The sequence below is a fragment of the Glossina fuscipes genome, unplaced genomic scaffold, assembly GCF_014805625.2.
Source record: "Glossina fuscipes isolate IAEA_lab_2018 unplaced genomic scaffold, Yale_Gfus_2 213, whole genome shotgun sequence".
Classification (NCBI taxonomy): Eukaryota; Metazoa; Arthropoda; class Insecta; order Diptera; family Glossinidae; genus Glossina; species Glossina fuscipes.
In genome coordinates, this window is record NW_023998556.1 from 737,676 (window position 1) to 765,316 (window position 27,641).

Here is a 27,641-nt window from a genome sequence, read left to right on the forward strand (position 1 = left end):
TAAAAATATATGTGATTGTTAGGATGTGCTTTGTAGGTTCGTGGCTGTTCTTAAGAGCACACTATGCACAAAGCTAGTGCCTTATTTTGTGGGGATAAAGAAATTGATTCAACATCGCACTCGAATACTATAATAAAAAATAATCCTTATGATCCCATAACGAACATGATGTCAACAGATACTGAATGTGAAAATTATAACAATCAATTTCGTTATACGATATCCAAGCAATTTAAATATAATTGCGCTTTACCAACTAGCAAGATTTCATCTTTTTTATATAAAACTTTTCTTCATGTGACGAATGCGAAATTTGCGGTTAACTAGAGAAGGGAGCCATTTACACAACAAAATTCGCCAACACATAGAAATAAGACAACAATATTGGAAACTATAATAAGTAATCAATTCGCACGAGTGGTCGAGTAGTGAAAGGATCGCGAGTAACAACTCAACGGGGTTCAGATCTGAAGTGTGCGCTAGAGTTTTCAATGCAGGCGGAAAGAATTAACACACCCTTTGCGAGTAATGTAAAAATAATTGAATTTTGAAGTTTTGTCTATAAGTCTAATTTTTCTGTTGCTGCATAATCTTCAATCTCAATACTATTAGAAAATTAAGACGCGCAGCGATTTTGCAGATTAGATTTACACATGAAATAAACTCGATTGCCGGTTAAGATGATCTCAATGTAGTTCTATGTGGTTAAAATATTAAAAATAGTAATAGATGTGAGTAATTTTCACCCAGTATAGATTGGTTTTGCTTGCCTTAATTGCGAAAAAAGGCACATCATCTTGAATATCAAATAAAATAAAATGAAATGTGGCATCGCAACCGTAACCTTCTCTCTCTGCTCGCGTCGAGATTTGTTTGCTGAAAGTGCTGACATTATTTTAATACTTTTGTAAATAAGTAAGAAGGAATCCCTGTTTTTGCTTATCCAGTATGATTTTTGCTTGGATTATTACTTTCATGCCAAATTTTAGTGTCAATTTTGATGAATTGGCTTTGTTGTTTCTTGATCACTATGGCTTGCAGCGTCAGCGTCGTGGAGTTGGAACTACTTATGCTATCTAGGTGAGAATACTTATGGTTCCAAGAGCAGGTGGTCGGGTATTGACCGATATTCAATAAAACTACTTGATAGTAACAATTTTATTTGTAACATGTGTCACGATTGCGTGACTTATATTCATAGTATAGACTTCCCATTAAAAGACCAACGATGCCATGAAGAAGAAGAAAAAAATTTGAAAGCGGTGTTGCGGGCTGCAAAAATTGAAGAAAACGTATCAGCAAAACAAATTTTATTTTCCGACGCGCTCAAAGATGGAGTAGTAATTATAGACTGAGTTGGAGAAGACTACAACAAAAATTCGTCGAAAATTTTCTTAAAAAACGTCATATAGGTTACAAATATTGGAGTGATGAGATTGTCAGATTATCAGGATCAGGATCCCATTTTAAAGAACAGTTTCTTAAGAATTGATACAAGTTACGAAATTGAGAGCCGATAGCCTGTGTTGCTAGTGCTCAATGTCTTCTTTTTTTTTTAGTCTAAGAATTCAGTACATTAGTTTAAAATTAAAATAATAATAATAATAATACGAAATTGAAAAGCATGACAATTATTATGTTATTACTGAGATAGACACGGAATCATTTACAGACATGCTAACTGGACTATGTATATAATGGGAGAAAAGTGGAGCTCATGATAGGGTACATGTCCCGAGGTTCTACAAGTACAGGCAGTTCAGTCGTGTAACAAAGATTGGAAGAATAGGAATGTCGTCGAAAACGTCAAAGTAGTTGCAAATCACATGAATGCAACAAAGAAACTATTACTCAGTGTATGATATAAAAATCAATGGATCTCAATATTCAGTAGAATTTGACCAACCTGTTTAAATCAATTAAGAAAAACAGTGAAAGGTAGACCTTAATAATATTCATGTAAGCAATGCTAGTATTCATACAGGGATAAAAACCGTTAGCGAAATGTAGAACAGTAGAAACCTTAATAAACCAAAAATTCTTTACTACCTCTTGTCCGCTCCATTCAATAACGTTGTTTGCATAACAGACCCTTGGGTTGTATCGGATAATTGGCCACTAGTGTTATGAAATTATAAAGTATAATTTAATACATGGCAGAAGTATAGCAATGTATATATAACAAGGCTTTCAGAGCAGAGTGTTACTACAATTTGATAACAACCATATGATGGAGTATTGCGGAGTCCAGACTTCTGGTGATAATGAGAAATGTCTGGCTGTATGCATCCATAGTTCAAACGCATTTAATGGCAAGGAAAACTTTTTCTGGGTGTTAAATGAAATACTCATTATCCAAAAAATATGCAACATTTTGTGGTGTGCAGGCACGGTTTGCTCCAGGCAGCAGACCGATACCTTTGGGTCTCTTATGCTTATTGTTACTGCTGCCTTGTGTTACATTGTGATCAATTCCCTATGGTATCTGACTCTGCTGAAGTGATGTACAACACTTTGTTGGTGATAGTCATAGGTTTTGCTATTTGCCCTTCAACTCATTTAAAATGTTCAGTGAATACATAGCTAACAAAATATGTTTTATTGAAAACTCCAAACCAATGCGACGAAACATCACTATAGGGCCCATGAAGCCGAATCCAAACAGTTGAGAATTTTTCCGTGAATGAAGGCATAAAAAATAGGTAGGAATAAAGAAGAAGAAGATATTACACACCATATGGAGACCCCTTACTTTGTTACAAGATTCCATTCATAATGCTATGGAAAAGCCAGAATCAGAAAGTTACTTCCGAACGAATATTTTGTAGAATATAATAATATTATTGGTAATAGCTCCTCGTATCTGGATAATGCCACTGTAATAATTTTCATTTTAAAATCCTTACCGTGGAAGAAATCTGCTCATGTGTGTGTCGGATAAGGTTTCATGCAAGTGAACACGACAATATTAGCGCGAGGTTTCTGCATCCTTCTATATGATATTATGATATTATTACCACTTGCCGATGTCCTAAATTTTGAAAATTAGCTGTTGGTATTCCTGACGAAAACCGAGATATGCCTATTCGTCCATACGTGTTTTGCCGTCTTTGTCTAAGACTTTTAAACGCTTCTTAGCCAATCAAATAGGAACACATCCGTCGTGGGTACAATAAGGGCAATTTAATAAACTTTAATTTTCGTCATCGTTTGTCACTGCTGGAACCAAGATAAGGTAGGTTAAACGTTTTTTGGTTTGCTGATATAATATGGTGCAAATTTTATGGAAACCTTGACCCTGTCTACGAAGGCAATCGATTAATGGGCAAATCGGATTAATAACTTGAATAAACTATTGAGTTATCCTCTTAGTGGTATATAATTGTTTCCATATAATGTACTATAAGAGGCACTAAGCGGTATATTTCGACCTTTGATCGGTCATAAAAGAAACCAATGTGTTTTCTTGTCAGAGTGTTTTGACCTCATAGCAACCTTGATATCCCTAAGAAAAGATCACAATAAAACATTCCCATACGAAACTTGACGCCTAAAGCCAAATAAACTTGGTAAAATTTTGAGTGAGCTTTCTTTTTCCTGGCTTATTATTATTAAAGTGTTGCAAAATGTTGTTTATTATAAATCGTGAAAATCACGTACGCATGATATTGTTGTTGTTTGCATAGTGATACAAACAAGAAGCAGCTCTCCCTTTCCTTGGAACTCAAATTCTTCATACTACATACAACTTCAAATAAGTTCATAAACATAGATGCACACATAAATGAAAAATATCCTTCCAAACTTTAATTAAACGTGAAATTTATATTTTCCGTTTTGCTTTCTTCTTCCTATAACGTTGTTTATTTCTACAAAATATTTCCACACGACTTTTCTACTTTACCGGGCTTTTTTTCTTTCTGAGCTATAATTATTTTACTTTTATTTTGCCCTTAAGCAGCTCATGCTTCCTTTCTAATTTTGTGCAAAAGTATGGGTTGCTTGTGTGCTTCTTGGTTTTTCTAGCATTGCCTTTTTTTTAACAATGTTTTGATCTCAAATTCTTTTTAATAATTTCTAAACCTCATTTCTTTTCGTAGCTTTGCCGTTACGCTGATGGGTGGGAAAAATTACCGGACAAAGTAAATGAGAAAGACCTTAAGTACAGCGGCGATATTTGCTGAGAACAGAACATGGTGAAGTGTCTGTAATTTTTTTTTGTGATTGAAGCGGTCGGCTTTATCTTTCGTAACGCAAGGACTTCTGCTGGCTTGATAGTGCATTCGAGCTAAACGCAATGTTGCGGATCCGAATTTGTCGCCATGTATTATTTGCAGAGGGTGAACAGCTCTGCTGATTGGCCTCTGTGCTTATACGATCATGATCGTAGGAAGGACTCACAAACCGCACACCGCATGCGATATAACTGAGGCAGTCAGGAAAAGAGATTTCTATCGCTATCCTAACACTTCTCACTCGAAGTTTCAAAGAAAAATGTTTATGTGGATTCAATAAAACGTCATAACCTCTCGCAGAGCTAGGAAGGGTTTTGTGTTTCTAAAATTTAGGATAACCTTTTTAAAGCAAAGCGAACACGTAGCTGTCAGAGCCTCATAAACCGATTTTAAATTCTAAATTACACTAGGAGAAGATAAGCAGGAGAAAATCTAAACAAGTTAGATTGAAATATTTTCCTTAGAAAAGTTTTCGAACTTTTAAATCCTGAGTCCTTATTATTTCGTTGAAATAACTGAAAGCATTATCTTTGCACCGACTAATATTTTGAAACACATTCAAAAGCCATCTGCAAAATAAACCATTGCCATTACAAACGCTAGCTTTATTTTTATTATTTCTGGAAAACGTGACACTCGATTGTGTAATATGGTTACTTCTGTTATTGTTTAGTAATTATTGCTCTTATTATTATTGTATACAGTTTTATTTGCTAGTGTTTCACTTGCTTGTAGTCATTCTTGCATAACTTTTGTAATCAATTGCGTCGAAATCGATGAAAGTGATTTTTTTTTGCTCTTCTCATTACCGTTATTCTCTTCTGTGTAACATAAAAAGTAATTAAAACGTATGTTTTGTGCCCACTCTCCACAACAATGCCTGAATGTGTATGTCTACTTCAGTAGTATGTTTGTATATGTGTATTGTCATGCTCAGCAGCCCAACAACTTCTCACAACTTTATTATTTGTTATTGCCCCCATCACTGAAGAACAGAGGGTGTACTTATTTTGTCGTAATGTTTGCAACATCCAGAAGGAAGCTTCAGCCAGTATGAAATTCTGAAATGGTTGTGTGTGTTTGTGTGTGCGCGGCGCGTGTTGTTGCCACTCTTTTTGTCGCAAAAATAAAGATATCGACTTCAAATTTAGTAGAAACATTAGAAGCTTTTGGGCACAGGTTAGTATTAAAAATGAACCAAATTGATCAAAGCGCAAGACCGCAATGCATCGTAAAATAAACGCAACTCCGTTTTTCAAACATAACTTTCTGAGTGTTTACCTACTACCCAAAAGTTATAGAACATAGAAGGCTCAAATTTTTCCACATTTATTTCATGAAAAGCTTTACTATTCATGCACAAATATAGAGAAAATCGGCCATACTCACACAAAGTTACAAGCGATTAAATATTTTTTTCTCACTTTTTTGAGGTTTTATACTTATTAATCCATAAGCTTATTAATCAGAGAGAATGCAAATTGAATACAATGAATAAAACCTTGGGACGTCACAGATTTAATGGTAGTGGGTGTGTGAGATTCGAATTCAGCCGAATATAACTTTCTTACTTGTCCTTTTATGCTTCTTTCCCGGTTCTTTTTAGTCTTGGCTATATCGATGTTGTATTTTTAATTAGTTAAGACTTACATATTAGTTATTGTCTATAAGTTTAGGTTAACTATTTTTATAGCTCGGCTGAGCTTGAACGGATTTACTGGAGTTACTTGTACGATAAAAATAATGTAAATAAAAAGATAACCGCACGAAACATTCACACCATTTTGTTAAATATACGAAATTTTGTGTCATATATTGGTTATCAACGGAGTCCATGAAAATGTCCAGATTTCCCTGGACTTTCTTTGCTATTTATACCTTTTCGTTAAAGAAGCCTTTGATGTTTTACTTCACAAAAATGATTATAGTTATAAAGTGAAATTAATCCACGTTCACAGGATTTTCTTTACCCCGGCAAATTGAAATCTGAACAAATGATAAATACGTGTTAACCTTTATACGTGACACATATACTGGTGTGAATATATACTACATGCATATGCAGATATTAAAATTGTAGGAAAATTCTGTTGTATTTTGCTATCAGCAAGCAATTTTACTTGAAAGGTCCTTGCAAGCAGTTTCAATAGCCTTCATCAGTTAGCTGCAAAGGGCAGAGTGAATAAACTGGCAGTGGATAAAGTGGTTTTAAGACACTGCGTTCGGTGTGAGTTCTAGAAAAGAAGTAATGAAACGGTTGCTTGTAACGTCACTTGTCAAATTTCTTTCCAGACATTTCACTTTCAAAATAAATGTCGACATGAGCGGCCACCAAAAGGTGATTACGACGTCTTGCGGTCCATGTTAGAGAGTAATCTCCTCTTTGATGAAATATATATTAACGATGATATAACCGTTTATTATCCGGTCACTACATTTTGTATATATTTAATAACAATTTAAACTGTGCCTGTACCCGTGATGAGAGAGTTCATATTAATTTATTATGTTTCTTGCGTAACAGTCATTATATGCACATGGTAGATTTTCTATATAACTATTGGTCTACACGTCCTTTTATAAAAAGTTTTTTCGAATGACTAAATTTGGCAAAAACTTTCTAATATGCCGCAGAATGTCTTATAAAACATTCCAGATTGGCATACATGCGATCGCAAATGAGTGTAATATTAAAAAAAATCTTTATATAAGGCAACAGCTTGGCTCATAGTTTGCAAAACGAATTATTTTCTAGCTGTACCGCCAACTGTATTGCACAGGTTCGTATAAGCTTTTGCAAAATATTGTATTTTATTTTAGTTACAATTGTATATAATTGTAGATTGCTTTTATTTTGCTTTGGATGGCTTTACAATTTTATGTTTTTAAACGAAAAAAAATTAATAGAACAGGATGTGGCAATATATCCGCTTATGTAACCGTTAATAGTCAAATGTTACAAATAAATATTACATACGCGTAAATATAATAACATCGTCAAGCGACAATGTTACAATTCTTCTAATCTATTTTCAACCATCGCATTCCTATCGACCACCGTAGGTTTATTTGCCTTCGAAAACTTCTTAAGAGATGCACGATAAACTATGTACGACTAAGAACCTATCCTTAAATTGCTTAAGATATCAAGTCCGCAAATCTTCTTTCTTGATTTACATAAAGGTTAGAACCGAAAAAAGAACTTGAGCTAAAGCGCAAATACGATGATTGCGAAGAAATGTTACTTCAAGAGAAGACAAAAAGAGGTATTTGCCTTACTTTAATCGAATCTTGCTAATCTTGCTACTTCTTGGTAGTGGGGAGTCTGAAGTGATATCTTGTGATTAGTATTGACGAAAAATTTTGAATAAATATATGTGACAGGTGACAAAATGACGAAGAAAACATATTTTTAAAATTTTATTATTTTTGGTTTTGCTTACTATCACGAACTTGTGCAAATCAATGAAAATTATTTGTTCGAACATTTTTCTTTGTATTTGAACGATAGAAAAATGTAAAACAATAAAATGTATAAAATAATTATATGAGAATATTCAATGTATTAATTAATCGTCTTCACACCACATCGGCTCTTTGTAATAAGATCTAAAAAATGCTCAACAAATTTCACGGAAATACTCTCTAACGTTTCTGTGGACTTAGACGATCGACATTCCAGATAAAAGTGGCAGCTACCTTCTCGCTAAATTGACCTTCAGTTTTCACAAATAAGTTCTTTGTTTATTCTTATAAATTCTGGAAGAATTGAAGCTTTATTTGCGATTTTTTGAAAGATTGTTCGCGTTCCACTTGTTTACCAAACATGGCTCAAATTTGTTAGCAAGAAGTGAAAACATACTCACAGACAATTATGACAATCAAAGGATCAAATGAAAGAACAAAGGTGGAGAAACATGCCAACAAATTGTAATAAACACATTCGTTAGTTATGGATATATCATATAAAAACAGAAAATATTGACAAAGAGAGAGAGAGAGCAGAAGATACTTTCTACAAATGTTCGAAATGACTAATAGAATTTTTTTGTCCCTTTTTGCTTTTCGTAGAAGTGCAGTTAGAAATAATAAAAACATTCCAGATCTTGATGAAAGCCTTTCGAGCAAATACAGGAGTAAAACGACAAAGAAAAAAATTCCAGTTGATCTTTCTTGATATGAACTCTACTCTACTCTCTACTCTTATCACAGCAATGGTTGAGTTAATCCCAACAATGTTAGACTTAAATTTGAAAGAATTTTCGTTATTTCAAGAGAACTTTGGTGTAGTAGTTGCCGTTTGGTACACAGAATTTATTTTAAACTGCAAACACAAAAAAAAATAAAGAACAAAAGCAGAAAGAATTTCGTTTTGTTATTGATTTTGATGCTGAAGCGTAACAACATTTGCATAGCCACGCATATGCAATAAATCTTATTAAGCCAGATGGAATAGATGAGAAGGAGAGAGGAATCGACTAGCAGATAGCGACACAACAGGGGGCGACAACGAGAAGAAGAAGAGAAACTTTTTTAATAAATTCTTTCTTTTTATAGCTAATTTGCTCACAAGCAATTTTTGTCCACAACAACAACACGTAGCATTCTGTGTTTATTCTCTTAAAGATTATTTGTCTAAATGAAATGTAATGTCTTTATGTACTTTGTTATGAAGCGTAAACGTTCATATATTTATTGAATATAAATATCCACACCTTGCCGTTCATGCTATTACAGAGGGTTTAGCTATAGACAAGAGCAGAATTAAAATTAGGTTCCAATAAGGAAAATTGCTCGGTTTGATTCTAAGGATAATGCAAAATATGTTGCGCTTTTTGAATGCAATACGTGCCACATTTCACATAGATATTCGTGATTCGGCTACACGGGGAAATTAGGTTTGTTCGTCCACTCGACATCTGCTAATAGGAATAATCGGAAAATAGTAGCTCGATTTCATTTATCAACGCTTGCTTTCATTGACTCGCCAAATTCTCCTTGATATTTGCAGGTTTAACAATAATAGACCTGAACTAGCCGCTGTTCCCCACTCGTCTTACCCGGAGATTGTCATCATCGTTCATTTAATAGACCAATGAAATTCAGTGAGGTCGTTAAGGCTAGTCCATCTGACCATAATCTTAACCAGTCACGATCTTTTTCAATAAGATTGGTGGTCACTTTATATGAAAGCCTAGTAACACATATCAAACGAAATGAATCAGTCACGAACATGAAGATTTTGGTGTCTTGCTTTTATAAATGCCCTCATTTCGCCATTTTCTCTGCTATGTCAATGTCCCACTTAGGATAATTCAAAGGCAGCCTGGCTTAAGTAGGTTAAAGTTAACGGAAAACACTAAAAGCACATAGGTTAGAAAGTTGATTCTGTTTTCAATTGGGCTATATAATCTGCCACAATCAAGTTCTCTCAATCTGGCAGTGACTATTATTCCAGGTATTTGCTTAAGCCAAGTTTGGTAATTTTCGAGCGCGCTGTAGTCGTAGTTTTTAATTTATGTGAAGAAATTTTGTGATTTCGTTTTTAATTTATTGCCTTATTGTTTATATGGTCTTAAGGCCCAATTAATTCTAAAAATGTTCAGATTTATTGTAACATATTGAACTTTGTGTCTTGATATCGTTTTGGTTTTTGCGATCGTTGCTCGGTGCTCGCGTCAAGAAAAGTGTCTTTCTTGTATTTTGCCTGTTGTTGCTTCCAAACGCCTGCCTTGGTTTGCGACGTTGACACTTTTTCTCCTTGCTTACTGTCTTTTTAATCGTTTTAATTTAAGAAATTGTTTTTGAGTACGCGAAAAACTTTTTTTTTCTTTCTTCACAAACTCTATTTTCTCCGCTGCTTTCTAACGTAGAGTGTCCATTCTTATACATCATGTCAAAACAGGCGGTAATTCTGTCCTCGATGCCTTGAAAGGATTGGTCATGTCGCGACTATAGGAAGTGGGACAATGACTTTTATAAGTTTTCACGGAGACAAGAAATGGTTTTTCTGAATTAAGTAAAAATCCCGTGACATTGTGTGGAACGTTTAAAAAAATGAAAACAATATGCGATGAGTGTCGCACGCCACCATTTCTCTTCGCCCACGCCGGCAACGCTAAAACTTGTGGATGTACCATTGTCGAACTTCGTTAAGATTTCGAGTGTTCCGTCCTTCCATCCCAAATCCAGCTGTTAGTGCAAATGTTATAAATAAGCCGAGAAACCCTACTCATGTAAGCTTTGCTGAGGTGGCAAGGGTGCATTTTCCCAGTGGTGCCATTCAAGCTTCTCTGTCTACATTTTCAAAGAATATTAATAAAAATAATTAATCCGCCTCTCCCCCTCGATATTCGGGCTAGGGTATTTGTCAGTGTCGGTCCGATTTCACATTATTCATGTTTTATTTAAGGATAGCGGATTACCGCTAATCATATTTTTTTTTACGTTACTCTCTTTCATTATTAGTATTGTATAATTGATAATGGTGTGAGAGAGAGAGAAATATAAAGAGAAAAAGTCCAAAGTTATGTGTATGCAGTAACGATAGGCTTTACTTCAAAGTGTCGTGATTGTCCCTTTGATCGTCAAGCTGTTTAAGAGTTTTTGTTACAATTTGTAAGGAAAAAAAAGCTTTTTTTGAAGAAAATTTGTGAATTAAAATAAAAATCAATTTTGAGAATAAAATTAATCAAACTTATATTATATAAATATAAAAACTAGGAAGGTTTGAAAAGACATAAAAACTATTTTGGTAACGAAAAGAAATTACTTGAAGGTTATTATTATTTTGTGTCGGAGAAAGCGAAAAAACTTAAGCAAATTATTTTTTTTTTTTTGCAAATTTTGATGTAAAGTTTTTTGTTTTGTGAACGTAAAAGGCCAAAGTGCACCAGTAAAAATTAATAAATATCTTTTGAAATATGGAGGACTTGAATAAAGAGACATATGTGAAAAAACAAAAGGATAAAGAGGAACGAAAATCCTTCATGAACAGAAAAGCTTTGACATTAAATTATTGCAGACTAAGTTAAAAGTTGAATGAATTTTTCTTCTTAAAAGCAAAATAACGTTATATTAAATTAAATCTAAATGTTTTAACTAAAGTAGACCATAAAACACAAATTGATTCCAAGTGAATTTTGACTTGAAATTTCCGTTAACATTAAAACAATATATAATTAATATATTGTAAAGCAAAATATATTGTAAAGCTTTGTTTTACAGCAATTGCTCTAAATTATTCAGTAATAAGTAAAAAATTTAACGTCATAAGCTGTATTTTTCGAATATAAATAAAGGTTTACAGATAAATGAATTCGGTCAATGTTCGATATTATTGAAAGTCACGCCTAAATTACCAGTGATACTTGTTGATTATGACGTGCACAAAAGAGGAAATAAAAGAAGAATACAACTACTACGAAAAATGATTGATATAACCGCATGATCATCAGTTTGGAGCAGTGAGGATTGCGACGGGTGAATCAATTCACCGATGTATAATAAAAACCATGGTGTTAATGTATATGAGTATTTATCATCTTATATAAATATATATTAACATAAACCAAAAAAAAGCAATGAAGTTAAGAAAATAATTTGATGAGAAAGTGAGAAACACATTATGACAGTAATGTGCCGGCAGTACCTGCCAGAAAGGCAATATTCGAGATTCAAGATCGGTGCCTGACATCTCTGATGATAATATAAAAACTTATCCAGCTGCAAAAGTCCCATCCGTCAATTTGAAGCGTGCAAGCATTTTCAAATAGGTTCCATCTCAACCTAGAGCTGCCTCGTCTTTTAAAGTGTTAGCTTATCTGCCTGAGTTCCCGAGAAGGCAAGTGCCTCGACTAGCAGCTCAATGGTCCTCGGTTCAAATCTCAAGTGCGATAGAGTTTTTAATAAAGCCGAAAGCCTTAGATGCTAATGCTTTAAGTCTTAGAACTTATTCTCTGGCTAAATAATAATAGTAATAATAAAGTGTTAGCCTCAACTGAAAATATGGAAATTTTGTTAAACAAAGCATTGTGACCGTTTGAAGCCTTAAACAAGGTATTCATTCGTCGGGATCGACACTAAGTCGGTAGCTTCTCCACCCTCAAACAACTAAATGTTTCTTCAGGTCATATAACTTTCATTTACTAAAATGTTAGGAGCCTAAATTCAAAAATTTACTCTACTTTTATAAATATACCAAGCACAAAGTTTTCCTGCTTGGCCTATAGCGAAGCTTGGTTAAACCGTGATTTAGAATCATCGGACCTTGTCCACAATTCTTTCCAGGTTTTCAAAAAGGATCGGTTGGATCACACGGGTGGTGGTGTTTTAATTGCCACATCTGCTACAGTTCCGTCCTATTCAATTGAACTTACTACTCGTCCCGATATTGAATTTGTTGCCATTCCGGCGAAAATTATCAATACGTAACTTGCTTCTACATTCCTCCGAGAACGGATATCTCTTTTTATAACACACATGCTGCCCTCATTTGTGACGCGGCCGAAAAGTCTAACCCTACATACCTACACAACGCTCTATATTCATAGTGTTAGGCGACTTCAATTGGCTATAAGTCGCTTGGCGCTATAGTGAGAATTTTAGCCGTAAGTTCACCACTTCAACATCTGACAGAGCGTTTGCGTTTTTCCATGAATTATTTAATCGTAACCTACTTCAATGCAATCGTGCTTCTAATTGTAATGGCAGACTAGCTAGGAAATAACTAAGCCGCTGTCCACCTTTTAATTTACCTGAGGATCCGTGCCACCCAAAAATTTTTTTGCAGGCATGACGGTCCGTTGAACTGCCGTATGCAACTTCCTCCAATCAACATTACGTTTTTAACAAAAGCAATATTTTACTACGTGAATCTCATTATTCCGAGTTAACTATTGATTATCTGCATTCGATCACTAACTCGGTTTCGATTCCTAACATGATCATTTTGCGGAACGATGCTTTAGATGGTTTGTGGTTTCTACAACATAGTTGTGCAACTAGCTTGACAGCATTCCATCATGTACACTCAAATCGTGCCCTGACAAGCCATGTGGTGTTATTTCGAAGATTTTGAATCAGGCTTTGAAGTCAGATGTTTTTCCTTTCTGCTGGAGGAGTAGTCTCCATATTTCGTTTCATAAATGTGGAAATAGACAACGCGTTGAGAACTATAGAGGCATCGCCAAGACGAGTCTTTTACCTAAATTGTCTGACTGAATTGTTACTCAGTATTTAGCTTTTGCTATAAAATTTTTACTTTCATCATTCTTTTATTCTATCTATCGTTTCTACCGAAATATACTTTTCATGCTTTCAATTCTTTTTCTAGTGATCTTTGCACGGACGTCGTATATACTGCTTTTACTGAAGTATTTGACTTAGTTATCCGTAGCTTATTGATCTTCAAACTCTAAGCATTTGCCTCCTCTTTGTACTTAGTGAAATGGATAACGTCTTAGCTGCATAACAGATCATTCAGGGTTCTCTTTAACTTCATCATCTCGGATGAATTTCCCGTGAAGTCTGGCGTCTCTCAAGGCAATCCCTTAGGATCCCTATTATTTAATTTATATACTAATGATCTCTCCTCTGCGATTATATCCAGCCAGATCTTAATGGCCGCTGATGAATCTTTTCCTTGGAAACATAATCGGATCATCTTCAAATTGACCTAAACTATTTGGTTACATGGTTATCGTTAAATTTTATGAAATTAAATCTGAAAAGATGCAAGAATCTTTTTTTCTCAAAGACGAAATCATTCAATACTGACTCATCGATTCACCCAAGTTGAAAAACGTAGATTCGTTCATCGATTTAGACATTCTATTCAATGAAACATTACTTTTTAGTTTGCACATTGAGCTCTCTTTAAGTAAAGCTAAGTTCACACATGATTTCATTAAAAAGTGGTCCAAAGAGTCGAAGTATCCTTACATTACAAAAAGGCTGTACATGTGCTCAGTTGGACCAATATTTGAGTATACGTCTGCTCTGTGGTCTCCTGCCTGCATATGCTTGGTAGATTCAATTGAATGAATTTAAAAGCAATTTTTTCTGTTTGTCGTTAGGAATTTGGATTCTGACCCGTTTGTCTCTCTTTCTCCTTATTAAAATAAATGGCTTTTGTTATTTTTTTCTTTACTTCTACTATATTTTGCACTAGTTTTTATATTAATTGGAATAAGATTTACTTCTAAGAGTCAAGCTGAGTTTGATGTGGAAGCAAAAAGTAAATAAAATCTATTTTATTAAGCAATCCAAAGTGGTTCTATGCGCTCGTCAATTCTACAAGTAAAGTTGTTTCATTTCCCCCTTTGATGTCTGGTTATGAAACTTCCGACGTTCTTATGCTCCCAAATCTTTTTGCTAAATTCTTTTAAATGAATTTTAACTTCATTAACTTTTACCCTATCCTTAACTGCATCAAAACAATTTTGTATATCGCTACCAAAAATTACCTCTGACGAAGTGTTACAAAAATTCATATCGCTAAAGTAGCACTGAATGCCGGGGTGCCACAGCGTACAGTCTTGTAATCGTACAGTAGAACTTCGTTGAACTATTGCATTCATTTTCATTGAATCATCGGTAATAAACATATTGTTGAATACTAGGGATGTATTACTTACTGAGTTACGCAGGCTGCTTAATGCCATATCCGTCATTTCCGGAGTCCCCGAAGGTAGTCACTTAGAGCCCGTTTATTTATCATTTACATTGATGATCTTTCATCAGTTACTGTATAACCTCGTATTTTAATATACGCAGATGATGTGAAAGTAATGTCGTTCTTTAATTGGAAAACTTATCTATGTCTCCTCCAAGCTGATTTAAATAATTTAGCAACGTGCTGCTCTTTCAATTCCATGACCTACATTGTTTCTATTAATTCTTACAAGATGGATAACGTGAACTCTTGTTACTCGATGTGAGCGTTTGACCACAAGCTTCGATTCAATTTATATATTGGATAATCTTTATATAAAGCCAGATTGGGTGTTAGGCTTTAGCGAAAACTGACACTGATGTGGTGGCAGAATTCGGCGCCACATACATAACGACAAGACCTGAGTTATGTGGTCATGTTCTGATTGACGCCATGTGAACTCAATCGAACCAGTTCTAACTTTTTACGCTAAGAAATTTAGATCGGTATGCAATTGCTACCCTGCGAGAATGTACTATTACTTATACTTTTATCTTCACTCCAGGAAAGTAGGGTAGTCGTACGCATTTACGATGTTAAAATTATTAAGCGGCATCATTAACTCGTCAGTGTTGTTAAATGAGATTAAGCTTAACGTTCCTATCAGCCCGTCAAGAAATTTTCTTTTTGTTAAATTTACTCAATGCAAGTTCAACTGCGAATGAATCGACCTAAATCTATACGATGTCCACGTAATGTTGTTTTCAACCTACATGTCGCAATATTTGAGTTATTTGGTTTAAATTGGGCACACTGACGTATTTCAGCACAAAGACGAATCCTATTGAAAATGCCTCGGGTCGAGCAGTTTTATCGCGACAAAAGTCATTAAGTAATTGTCTTTCAGCATTCCAAATTATTGGCGAAAACCTTGGTCGGGTGGAGCGATTTTTTCACGGCTCTGCCGTATAAACGGTATTATGAAAACTGAATCTTTATATGGTAAATGGCATAATTTTCAAGAACTTTCGGTGAAAATTAGTTCATAATGATACCGTATTGGAAACACGTAGGTCTATTTTTCGGAGCCAACATCATATAAGCGGTATAGGGCATCTAAAGGTCGGCCTTGCCTGTCTATAATGGTTTTACTTGCTATAATACTCATGCATTGGCGACGTTATACTTAGACTAAAATTTATAAGTTTTAACAACCCACGATGTACTAAATGTTTCTACATTTTTGCTAAGTTTTGGTACGTTTGCATTGATTAAGTGTTCACGTGGTGTATTTGTAGTTAACGTACTTCAGCTGCTGAGCACACCGATTGGCCAGATAAGGTGTATGATTTTCTCTTTACTTTTTCTTATGTGTATATATTAACTTCATAGTTTTAAGAATCCTTCTACTTTAATTTTAACTAGCTTAACCTTTAATCTTCTGACTTCTGCATCTGTGAATCGATAGATAAATTGAAAAAAGTATATATTTCACCATGGCAATTATTTCTATTGGCTATATTCACAGCTGACAGGTTTTTCTTTTGTTTGAGTTGCCCGAATTGTTACAATTTTTTGCTTCGCTAAGGATAGTAATAATTTTCCGTGTGGTGAATACCACTGTCCTATCTGCTATCTACACTACAAAAAACTTTTACCCCTTACATACGCCACTGCGAATCAGGTGTAAACTGAACTAAAACAATTCACTGAGATCTACCCTAGTTTACCTAAAAAGGAATTACAAACAAAGATCTTAGAATGTTTCTATACTTTACAACTTGTGGTAAGGGTGCATTAACTTTGCGCGAATGTGTGCAACGCCCAAAAGAATTTGAAATAGATTCACTTTTTATTATACTAATATCGAACACGCGTATGCACGCATCTGTTACTCTGTCTATCTCTCGTTTCTCTGCATGTCCCTCTTCATCATGTCTGCTATTTGTGCGATGCCCGTCCGCGTCTTCTTTTGTGGAAGATAGGTCGCAATTTTGAATACATTTTGATGAAATTTAATACACTAAAATATTTTGGCTGAAGGACAACTGAATTTGATTGGTCAGTGTATTGTTTGTACAACAGTGTATTGGGAAAATTTCACTGGGATAGGACTATTTCTTGAATTTGTTTCAATATAAAACAACTTGCAAAAATAACATTTCTATTTTTAATATTTTCATTTTTGTAATGAGACTTGATCAAAATTGTAATTTGATTCTATTAACTTTGGCTCATTTACATCTATTTTCCGAACCTCTTGCCCTATAAAGATTTTAGTGCAAAGAAAGCCTTCATATGGCGACAAGGTACAATTAACAGTAGACCTTGTGGCATTTACTTTTTCTTCGATCGTGATAACATCTACTGTTTCTGCTTTCGTGCTAGTTGAGATTTTTTTCTTGTCTTCTTCGCGTTGCGTTTGTGAACAAGAACGATTAGCGAGGGGGATGATTTGAGCATTGAGGTGAAGAAGTGGTTGTGTGGGTGAATAGTGTATGGCAATATATTATGATCACTTTTTCGCTAATTGTAAATTAACGAAACTAAAAATTAAAATTACTGTAAAAGAAAAAGGCACAGATTGGTCCAACAAGGTCATTCACTTTCAGACTTTTATCATACAACAACAAAATATTATAAAAACTGAAGGGGTATATCGAATGATTGTGATGTAAATTGTGTTTTTTTTTTAAACAAGGACAATGCTAAGCTGGAGACATGAAAGTTCCTTAACGCGAGTATTGGTGCAAAAACAATATGCACGAATAGTCAAATTAATCCATTGTTAGAAATGTGAACAGCGCAGTAACAACATTTATTAGCATATTAAGGGTAGGAGTTTTTAATTTCATAAAAAATTCTGAACAAAAACAGAGTTTGTAACTAGCATAAGAAAAGTACACGCAAGCACGTAAAAAATGGAAATAAATAAAAGAAAGAAGAACGGAATGTTACAAATATATATGTATGTAAATGCTAACTGCGGTGTCATCTCTAATACAGCAGTACACACAACTGCCGTCAAATGTACTAGAACTCAAGTATTATTAAATGCAGCGCTACCTAGCCATCAACACATACACCTTAACGAAATCACCATCACTTTGTGGTTAATGATTAGTGTATTCCTGTGTGTCGTATAATAACGTAAGTTAATGAATATGTCTATAGTCTACATTAAGGAAATTTTTTATATTCGTTTTTAACGTTGAGAAATATGATGTAGGAATAATAATTACTTCTAACTTTTATTCATTTTTTTTTTTAATTTTTTTTGGTTATTTTTCAACATTAGCAATAATTTACGCTCATAACATCTTCTATCGTTTGTTAAAAATCTGTTGATTTTTTTCTTTTTCTTTAATGGGAAGCAGATGGATTTAGGAGTCTGAGGAAGCAATTTCGGAGTGTCTCATACAAGATTTTGGGCCAAAACAGAGGGTAAGTAGAGTAGGGCTTAGAATAGCCCAGGCATAAGTTCAGTCCGTCCAGTAAAAGACGTCGATCTGTCTCCAAAAGGGTCACTGGGCGGGTATTTCTTAACTGCAATCTTGCAAAAATGCAACTCGGCATACTTGCGAAAGATAACGAAGAAGTTTGGGGTGTTTTGGTCCTGTGACCAGAATATGGAAAAGTTTATGTAAATTTGTCCTTAATATATATTTTATATGAACTTCAGGACTTTATTTAACATGCTTCGGATTGTCCGATTTGGGTCAAATATGCACCGTTTTGGTGTATGATTTGGTAAGGTAGCTTCAAAATGGCTCTCTCATAGAAGTCCTGGTCTCTATTTGCAAAAAACTCTAGTAGTCGATTTTCACAATCCTCCCTAGATTCCAATTTTTTATCATTAAAGAAATTTTGCAATGCAAGAAAAAGATGATAATCGCTTGGTGCCAAGTCCGGACTGTATGGCGGATGCATTAAAACTTCCCAACCAAGCTCCCGAAGTTTCTGGCGAGTCACTGTAGATGTGTGGCCTAGCGTTGTCCTGGTGGAACACGACACCTCTCCTGTTGGCCAATTCTGGCCGTTTCTGGTCAATCGCTATCTTCAAACGGTCCAGTTGTTGACAGTAGACATCAGAACTTAGCGTTTGGCCACATGGAAGCATCTCATAATGAATAATCCCCTTCCAGTCCCACCAAATGCATAGCAAAACGTTCCTGGCCCTTTGAGGTGCTTCACCGCTCTTTGACCACGATCGTTTTCGCAGAGGGTTATCGTATGTGATCCATTTCTCATCTCCAGTCACCATCCGTTTAAGAAATGGGTCTATCTCATTCCGTTTGGCCAAGGCTTCGCAGATGGAAATTCGATCCATCATGTTTTTTTCTGTTAATTGGTGTGGCACCCAAACATCGAGCTTCTTTTTGAATCCAGCTTTGTGTAAATGGTTTAAAACTGTTTTATGGTCGATTTTTAGCTCCTGGGCGATGTTACGACTGCTAACATGCCGGTCAATTTCGATCATTTCTCCGATTTTATCGACATTTTCGACTAACGCCCTACCTGTGCGAGGTGCATCTTTAACATCAAAAATTCCTGAACGGAATCTACGAAACCAAAATTGCACATAATTGGCTGTTACAGTATCGGAACCATAAACACCATTCATAATTTTAGCCGCCTGGCTTGCATTTTCGCCTTTGTCAAAGAAAAACTGTAAAATGTACCGAATTTTCTCTTTGTTCACTTCCATTTTTAACACGCTGTAACTCACAACTGAATGCACCAAACAAAAAAACAGCAAAAGAATTTTTTTACTGCGAAATGTCACCTTTCCAACGAGCATAAATCTGAAATTGTTTGATCGATACTTTACGAGAAATCTATCAGTGCAGCCATCTACCGAAAAAATAATGGATTTATTTTTCCCCAAACTAATATATACTTTAAAATATAATTTTCTTTTTTGTAAAGCTATGGAAAACAATTATTTTTCACATTAAGCGAAGACTATGTAGATAAGTAAAGAGTGCTGTGTTGCATTTACGGGTGATTTGTGCGCATGGTTAAGGTTTTGGAAGGAGTTTGTGTGAATTAATATAATTAATATAATTAATTTCGAAATATTAAGACGCTATAATTGCAATCATACCATATATCCGAAGGCCGTTTCTTTATTGGTTTATATATTGACTCTTTGAAGAATTCACTTAGCTTGAAATTTTTATTTAAAACTATACATATCAAAACTAAATGATTGAACAATGCCTCAAAACTGAAAAGTACTAAAGAAAAGAAAAAGGAGTGCAAAAGTTGCTTTGTAAAATTGTCGGTAATAGGTAATAAATGAAGAGACAACAGTAAAAATAAAATATTTACAATTTATGACAATTTGCTAAAAGCATTGTTATAAAAAGGAAAATGAATGTATCAGTAAAAGTAGCCCGAAGTCAATCAAAAAAAATTTTGAGCCCCTTAATTATAAGTGTGTATGTAAACCCACATTATATTTCATCATCATAGACATATAAAGAACAACATCAAGCTGTGAAATCGTTAGACCACAAAAACAGCAGCAAATCCGGATATAGCTGGCATCTATTATGTTGCACCGCCGCTTTCTTCATAAATACTTCCCTCGATGCACAACGCTTTCATAACCTGCTGTAGCAAGCCTGCTATGCATTAGGTTTTTTTTTTTTTAAATACTCACTTACTGATTTATGATCGAATTGAAATATGAATGACATTTCCACTTTGTTACAAATCAGTAATCCATTTTTGTTTTCTTAATTTAATGTAAAATCTAAATGTATACATACATTTCTTTTCATATTGGAAGTTATATGTATTAGAGAAAAATAACAAAAAATAAATATATGTATTAAAGAAATGAAAGAGTGAAATATAAGTATAAAAAGAAAAAAATTGTCGACAGGTTAAATTTTCGTTTCTTGTTGTATCCAACTTCGATGTCTCCCATAGACATCATAGGCCGACGAAGACCATTGGGTAGGGCGGGTAATGAAAGGGCCAGAGCCTAGAATATGCCTATTCGCAAACTCAGCTTTCGTTCATTCACGTGTTCGTAAATGGGTAAGTACTTTCTATTGTCTCTAGATGTCTGGTATGCGAGAGCCAAAATATAAAACACTCCCACATCTCACGAACTCCTATCCTCATGAAGTGCTATTTTGAAATAGCCCCAAAATAAATGCAGTTTAGAGATTTGGGACAGACAATTAGGATAGAAACAAACAATGTTATTAGACACAAAGGAGTCCCCAAGATCAACGTGGGGTCACCACATTGTTAAAAAACAGCGTTGTAAGTCTTAAATATAAGAAGTAAAGTAGAAGCGCCTGAAATCACCCTTTATAACTTAAATTGGAGTAACTCGGAATCCGCCTAAACCAAGAAAGCCGATATGTCAATTCATTTTGAGATTAGAAATGAACAAGGTTGGTAAAAAGATATTTTTATACCATACATAAGCTTGGGATAGCTACCCACTTATTTACATGTAATTTTCAGAACTTAAAAAAATTAGGATCAAGTTGATAGATACATAGAGAACTATCCGCATTCGAAACTTTGAATCCAATAGTAACACTTCAAACTGAAGAAAAGAAACTGTAATAATTGAAACACTTTCAACTAACACGATTATTGAGGTTCAAGTTAAAGATTGAGTTTTATAGACTGATGAGGCCAACTGAACCATCGTGGTATTGTGATAGCTTTCTCACAAATCTGCGCTCACAAAAAATTTTGAATTTCAAATTATTCCAATGGGGAATTTTTCATCAATATACAATAGATATAACTGCTACGGGGAAATGAAAATACAATACGTATTAAAAACTTCCTGGTTTTGCATTAAATTTATTGCCTAACAATTTTATTTCAATTTGTTAAAAAAAAAAAACACAAAATACATCTAATAGCCAAGTTCGGAGACTCAAGCCCATCAAATCATCGCAATTTTTTATTTAGAAGTTATTTTTTCGGTAATAAACATTTTTGGAAACCCAACAAAACAACTCCACGACAATAATAATAACGTAAATGTTTGGATTTTCATAGGGATTGTGAGCTAAACTTTTTTCGTAGTCACACAGACGTCATGCAAAGGCAGACATACATGTATGGCAGTTTATTGTTCATACAATCATTCATTCTTTCAACCCTATTGTTGTGCCATGTTGCTGTCGGCATTTTCAAACTCGTTTTCATTCATATACCCACAAACACGCAGAAACATGAATACAATTTTTATCTGGTTTTATGATTGTTTCGATTATCGTTTCCATAAATATGAAAAATCATTTACAAAATTGTTCGGCTATTTTATGCATTGTTGCCTTTATTTGTTAAAGTTGTTACTGTTTCTGTTGCTATTGCTATTATAGTTGTTAGGAAAAGTTCTCTTTACTAAATGTTATACATGCAAACAAGCAGTTCATGCTTGTACATGTACATGAATGCAGACAACAAATTACTTTTACATAGAACTGTTTTTATGATTTTCACCTACATGTATAAGACACGCATAGAAAGTTTTTTCTATTTATATATAACAAATAAGTTAGATGCAAATTGTTTTTTATAAAAGCTAGAAACACTTGGAAATGTTCAAAGCTTACATATAAAAGACTTGAAGCGGGCTTCGGATAACTATTACTTGAACCACGTAAATCCATCAATAGATTATTCAAATAAAGCGATTTACGAATGTCTTCAGCTGTGGTTGAAAAGCAAAAATTTACTTTGAAAAACAAAAGTTTTGTCAACGGTTTAATAAGAATCAAAATTTTCTTTAAGGCGTCTTTCATCCATTTTCAAGTCCACATATGTTACATTTCGGCATATGGCGCACAATCCTTTTCTAAAATTTTGCTGTGAAGTTCTAGACACTCGTAATGTATAATAAGTTTTATATGTTATATCTACGTTTCACATATATATACTAGTATACTAGTATATGCATGTATATATTGTTTTATTATATTTTTTATGCATATGTTGCACATAATGATTTACGGATTCATTTTACGTTCCATACTCATTACAATTATGAATTCATCAAAAAAACAGACGCAGACAGAATGAATTACTTGGATTTTCAGTAACTGAAAAATCGATTTTTTGCTTTTGCCGAACAAAATCAAACAATTAGAGGGTGCAACGCCCCAAACAATATTATGGTACACATGAGCGTTCGAATTTTACAAAAGAAATGGAAAGAATTAATGTATATTGAAAGCGCTTAGCAAAGTATGATCAAGTCAGACAGCAGAAGTTTTTTCATATGTTCCGCTGTCTTAAGATGTCTGCGCGAACGGCTCGCGATGCAACATTGACATTTCAGTTCTTAAAGACGCTCATATTGCAAGGTTTTAATTAAACGTAAAATATAAACAGAGAACATTGTAGTTTTGGATAAGCAGGCTTAAGTATAATCGCGAATGTTTGCTTCAATTCTTAAAAGGCAGAAGGCTGACTTTTGTGGAAAGAATGGGGTTGTATTTTTGTTGTGGAGATTAAGAATAATGAAAATGTTCAGATCTAGTTAAGGAATCAAACGATTAAATCGGATTTGAGGTTATGCTCTCAAACGTGAGGGGTCTCGTGCGGGGGCATTTGGTCGCCTACAGATTATCATGAGCTAATTATTACAACACTTAACATCTAAATATAACTCAACAATTGCTCTGAAGGAAAGCTTATGATTTTTGTTTAAATATTAAAAAATTTCAATTTAATTTTAAAAAAGGTGTCATAGATGCATGCTTTTGAACATATTTAGCTGTCGCTGCTTTCAAGGGAATACAATCAAATATTTGCTATAAACGCAGCATCAATCAGTAAATGAACAATTCTTACCTTGGATACAGATGAGCGAAATGACAGCATAAACCAGCAGATATTTTATGGTCTTCAGCTTCGATGCTTTCATCCGTCCCTTACGACAACAGATGAAAGATGAAGAGTAACTAAACCCCGATGCAGGAGCAATTGAAAGCGGTGGCTTCATGGTGTTGGCGTGTGTGTATGTGCGTATAAGTGCATAAGCTGAGTTCCTTGTTACCCAACGCATCTTGTAAAAGATTTATCGAAATGTTTTATACATAGGTTTCCACGTTTATACGTTTATAGGCTTTCGCAGTGATAAAGTAAAAAGAAAGAATTCTTTAACTACTCCCGTTATAATACCGCTCTGCTTTCTTCAACCTTTCCACAAACATGTATCACCGAAATATGCGGATATAGAGCTTTTCTCTTTGCTCTCAACTGATTTGATTGATAATATATTTTATTTCGTAAGAGTTTCTCTTTTTCTTCTATGTCATTAATTTTGATTTGATTTCTTTTTTTCAAACTTCTATTAAAATTTTCTTTTAAATTTTAGTTATTTTTTAGACGATTTTCTACAATTTTGCTTAGGGTTTCCGCTTTCATTCAATATACTGAAAAATAGTAAATATAGATCGAATTAATTTTGTAAAATTTTATATTTCACCGTTAACAATTTTTTAAGTAATCTATTTAACAATGTTTATATATCCGCTCCTGCATTTTTTTTGTTTTTTGCAAATATCTACGTTTTACGTTTTATACATAGTTCATTACATCTGAATATGAACCATAGCCAAGTAAGTGTACGAAGGTTTAAAGGGGTGGAAAAAAAAATAAAACGATCAAGTTGCTTTCGTGTTCTTTTAATGCGCGTTCTTCAGAAAAAGCGTTGAAAGCTTCTTAGGTCTCTGTAGACTAAAAATTAAAACTACGCGTTTTTGAACAAGCTCGATTAGATGTTAAATATTTGGAGTCCGACTCAAATACAACTTTTTATTATATAAAGAATTTTCATTGATCAACATCACAGCCTTCTTAGCCATATAATGCGCCAAAGAGGCTCACGCTTCACGCTCACTCACGCAATTTCTTCAAGCTCGAAGCTATAATTTTTCCAATTCAGCTTAAGTTGGTTATTTGACTTTTCACACACATATATAATTCTAAAATGAAGCTTTGAATTCTGATGATTCGTTAAATATGATTTTTAATTTTTTTTAAGTTTATTTAAAATTTTTTTAAAATCGTTTGCACTTAATAAACTGGGTCTGCCAACTAAAAACTTCGTTAAGGAAAATAAAAGACCCGATCAAGAATGTTTAGTTTTTTTTTTTGATTAATTTATTTTTGTAAGTAATCAAAATTTGCAAAAGTTAATCATTGGTTTAGTTATTATATTAGAATTCTTCGTCGCACACAATAAACTGAACCTTTTTTCTAGAATTAGAAACAGTTTGGTACATTTTTCACACATCTTAAGATGTTTTATTGATCAAATATATCAAGTGGGTGGATATAGATTATTTTGTCTCTTCCTATGCTTATATATTTAAGATAAATTTCCGGTCAGATGCTAGAAAGTTGAACATGTATGTAGAAATCTGAAAATCGAACAAGGTAGGGCTACTACTATAGATTAGATTCGATCTAGTTAGAAAAACCTGCTTTATGAAAAACCTGTATTGAGTATGGAATCGTTCAATCAACCGTCCACTCTCTAGAGTATTTTTACAACAACGTCACCCTATTTTATAAATTTATTTCGAAAAAAATCAAGTGTCATAGTTTCTTGCCTGTCCCTAATCATTCTACCTCAAGCCTCTCTCGCGAATGTTCTTTAAACTGAATCATTGTTTCGTATACAAGCAGATTGATAGTCCCAGCGTCGAATATTATAAATGTGCAATGTCTTGACACATTATAATCGCCGGACATAAAAAATATTAGCATTTATGTGGGTGGCAATTATAGGAACTAACCAGAGTCCTTCGTTTCACGCTTTAAGATGTTAGCGGGCTTTGGAGAGAAGCAGAATTAAAAGTACAAAAATATTGTCTACCATTTTCCCTTTTTTTTCACACACAAACCATACGTGAAGACATTTTGCGAAATTAAGTTGGCTTACTGCAAAAGTCTGCAGCAAAAAGAGTTATGCTCCTGCTGAAGTGTACACAACATTTTTATTACAACTTTGTTAATTCGTTTATTGAAAAAATTATTTAAGCGTATCTTTTACACTTGAATTAATTTTTTAATAATAGTTTATTGTTGCTGTTGGTCTGAAGTATGATTATACTCTTTTCGATAATTATTTTTTCGATATTAATTTGCAAATATAGTAAAAGTGTTGTCTGAATTTTTCTTTATCATCCATCGGAATCATCGTCGTCTTTATGGACGCCATCAACATAATTACGAAAATATGATGTTTACACACGTTAACAATTTTTATAAAAGTGTAGTTTTTGCTTTTACTTTTGTTTTTGTTGTTTTTTACTATTGTTTTAAGTTGACCATCTTTTCTCGTTAGCTTGTTTTGCATTTTATGGACTTTTATTTTCTCATTCTTTTATATCGACATTCACCCAATCGCAGCATATGGACATAAGCCGGACAGTCTTTCCTTTTTCGTGCCACGTTTACCAACAGCACGCCGTTTGATTGCTGCTGGTTACTGCACTCAACTCTACTTTACTTTACTGGAATGGAGATTTTGATTTTGTTGCCTTATTATTATGTAATGATAGCTTTAGTTGCTTCGCCTTAAGCATTTTTTCATTATGAAAATGCAGTCCGCTGGAAAATCCTATAATCACTGAAATAAGAAAAAAGACGAAAATTGAAATGAAATCGTGTTTTGCAATAATAACGATAAGAGCAGCAACAACTAAGTGTTCAAGTTGGGCGAAGCAGAAAGAAAAATTTTTTTATGAAATTGAATTCAAATGAAAAAGCCACCAAAACTTTGAAAAAAAAACAAGAAGAATAAATCTATAAAAGAGGTGAAAAAATGTAATTAATTAAGAGATTATAAAAAAATGTAAAACCCCTCATATTTTTTAACCCTTTGCACTCCGTATGCACCGCTATTGCGCCAGTGCAATCAGTGCACTTACTTCATAGGCGCCGCTATTGCGTCACATGCTTTCATTGCACTAACTCTGTCGGCGCCGCTATTGCGTAGTTTGCATTCAATGACTAGCGAATTTTGAATTTTGTTTTATATTAGATAGATTTACCCTTGAGAAAAAATGGAAGAAGGAGATTATTGAGAAAGTTTTGAGATCAGTGAAAACGAAAGTGATAATGAAATTGATACCAAGAGATATATTCGAGGTGGGTCAGAAGTAATAGTCAGTAAACGTAACGTAGTGCTCGACTACACACATTCAGTGGGGGGTGGAGATTGGGCTGATCAATATGGATCAACTTATTGCTTCCTAAGAAAATCTCTCAAGAGGTGGCAAAAGTTATTTTTTGGGGGGATGGAAATATGTATAATCAATGCGTATACCCTCTATAAAACCATTCAAAAACAGAATGGGCAAATTACTCTCAATGATTTTACTCGTAAAAGTTCTTTAAAAGAAACGTTATATTCCGCTTCATATCTCGCGTTCTATCCTCCTTTTTGCTTATCTATCCTGAACGTGTTATAGCGTGTAATTTTCTATTTCATTATCATTAAAAATTTCGTATTTATTTTGATGTATTTTAATATATATTTTTATGTGATGCGGAGAAAGGAGAATAAATATTTCCAATACTTACATTCTAACAAGTGGTCGCTCATTTACTTACTCTCTAAAGTTGTCAGATTCGAAGTTCGCTCATCTACTTACTCTCTAAAGTTGTGAAATTCGTAGTTCGCTCATTTACTTACTCTCCCCTTCATATTGCTTATAAAAAGTACCAAGCGTTTAGAATAGTGAGAGCAC

General features: G+C 34.0%; 1 protein-coding gene and 1 long non-coding RNA gene across 13 annotated transcripts in view; one reads left to right on the top strand and one right to left on the bottom strand.

Moving 5' to 3' along the window:
- LOC119642096 (irregular chiasm C-roughest protein) overlaps positions 1-27,641 on the bottom strand; it is a 380,139-nt gene that overhangs the window by 247,523 nt on the left and 104,975 nt on the right. For 5 of the 12 annotated variants that reach the window (XM_038041080.1, XM_038041079.1, XM_038041070.1 and 2 more), the window contains 2 exons: positions 24,786-26,518; positions 23,731-24,314 (listed from right to left, as the gene is read on the bottom strand). In XM_038041080.1, coding sequence (XP_037897008.1) covers positions 23,731-23,944 — 214 coding nt within the window. In that variant the 5' untranslated portion in view covers positions 23,945-24,314; positions 24,786-26,518. Of the gene's footprint in view, positions 1-23,730; positions 24,392-24,785; positions 26,519-27,641 lie in introns of those variants that run through there. The other 7 variants (XM_038041075.1, XM_038041072.1, XM_038041077.1 and 4 more) reach the window with 7 other exon arrangements.
- Positions 11,036-18,731, top strand: LOC119642098. The gene is made up of 3 exons (XR_005247948.1): positions 11,036-11,768; positions 17,591-18,039; positions 18,267-18,731. It is a non-coding gene; the product is annotated as an uncharacterized LOC119642098 (long non-coding RNA).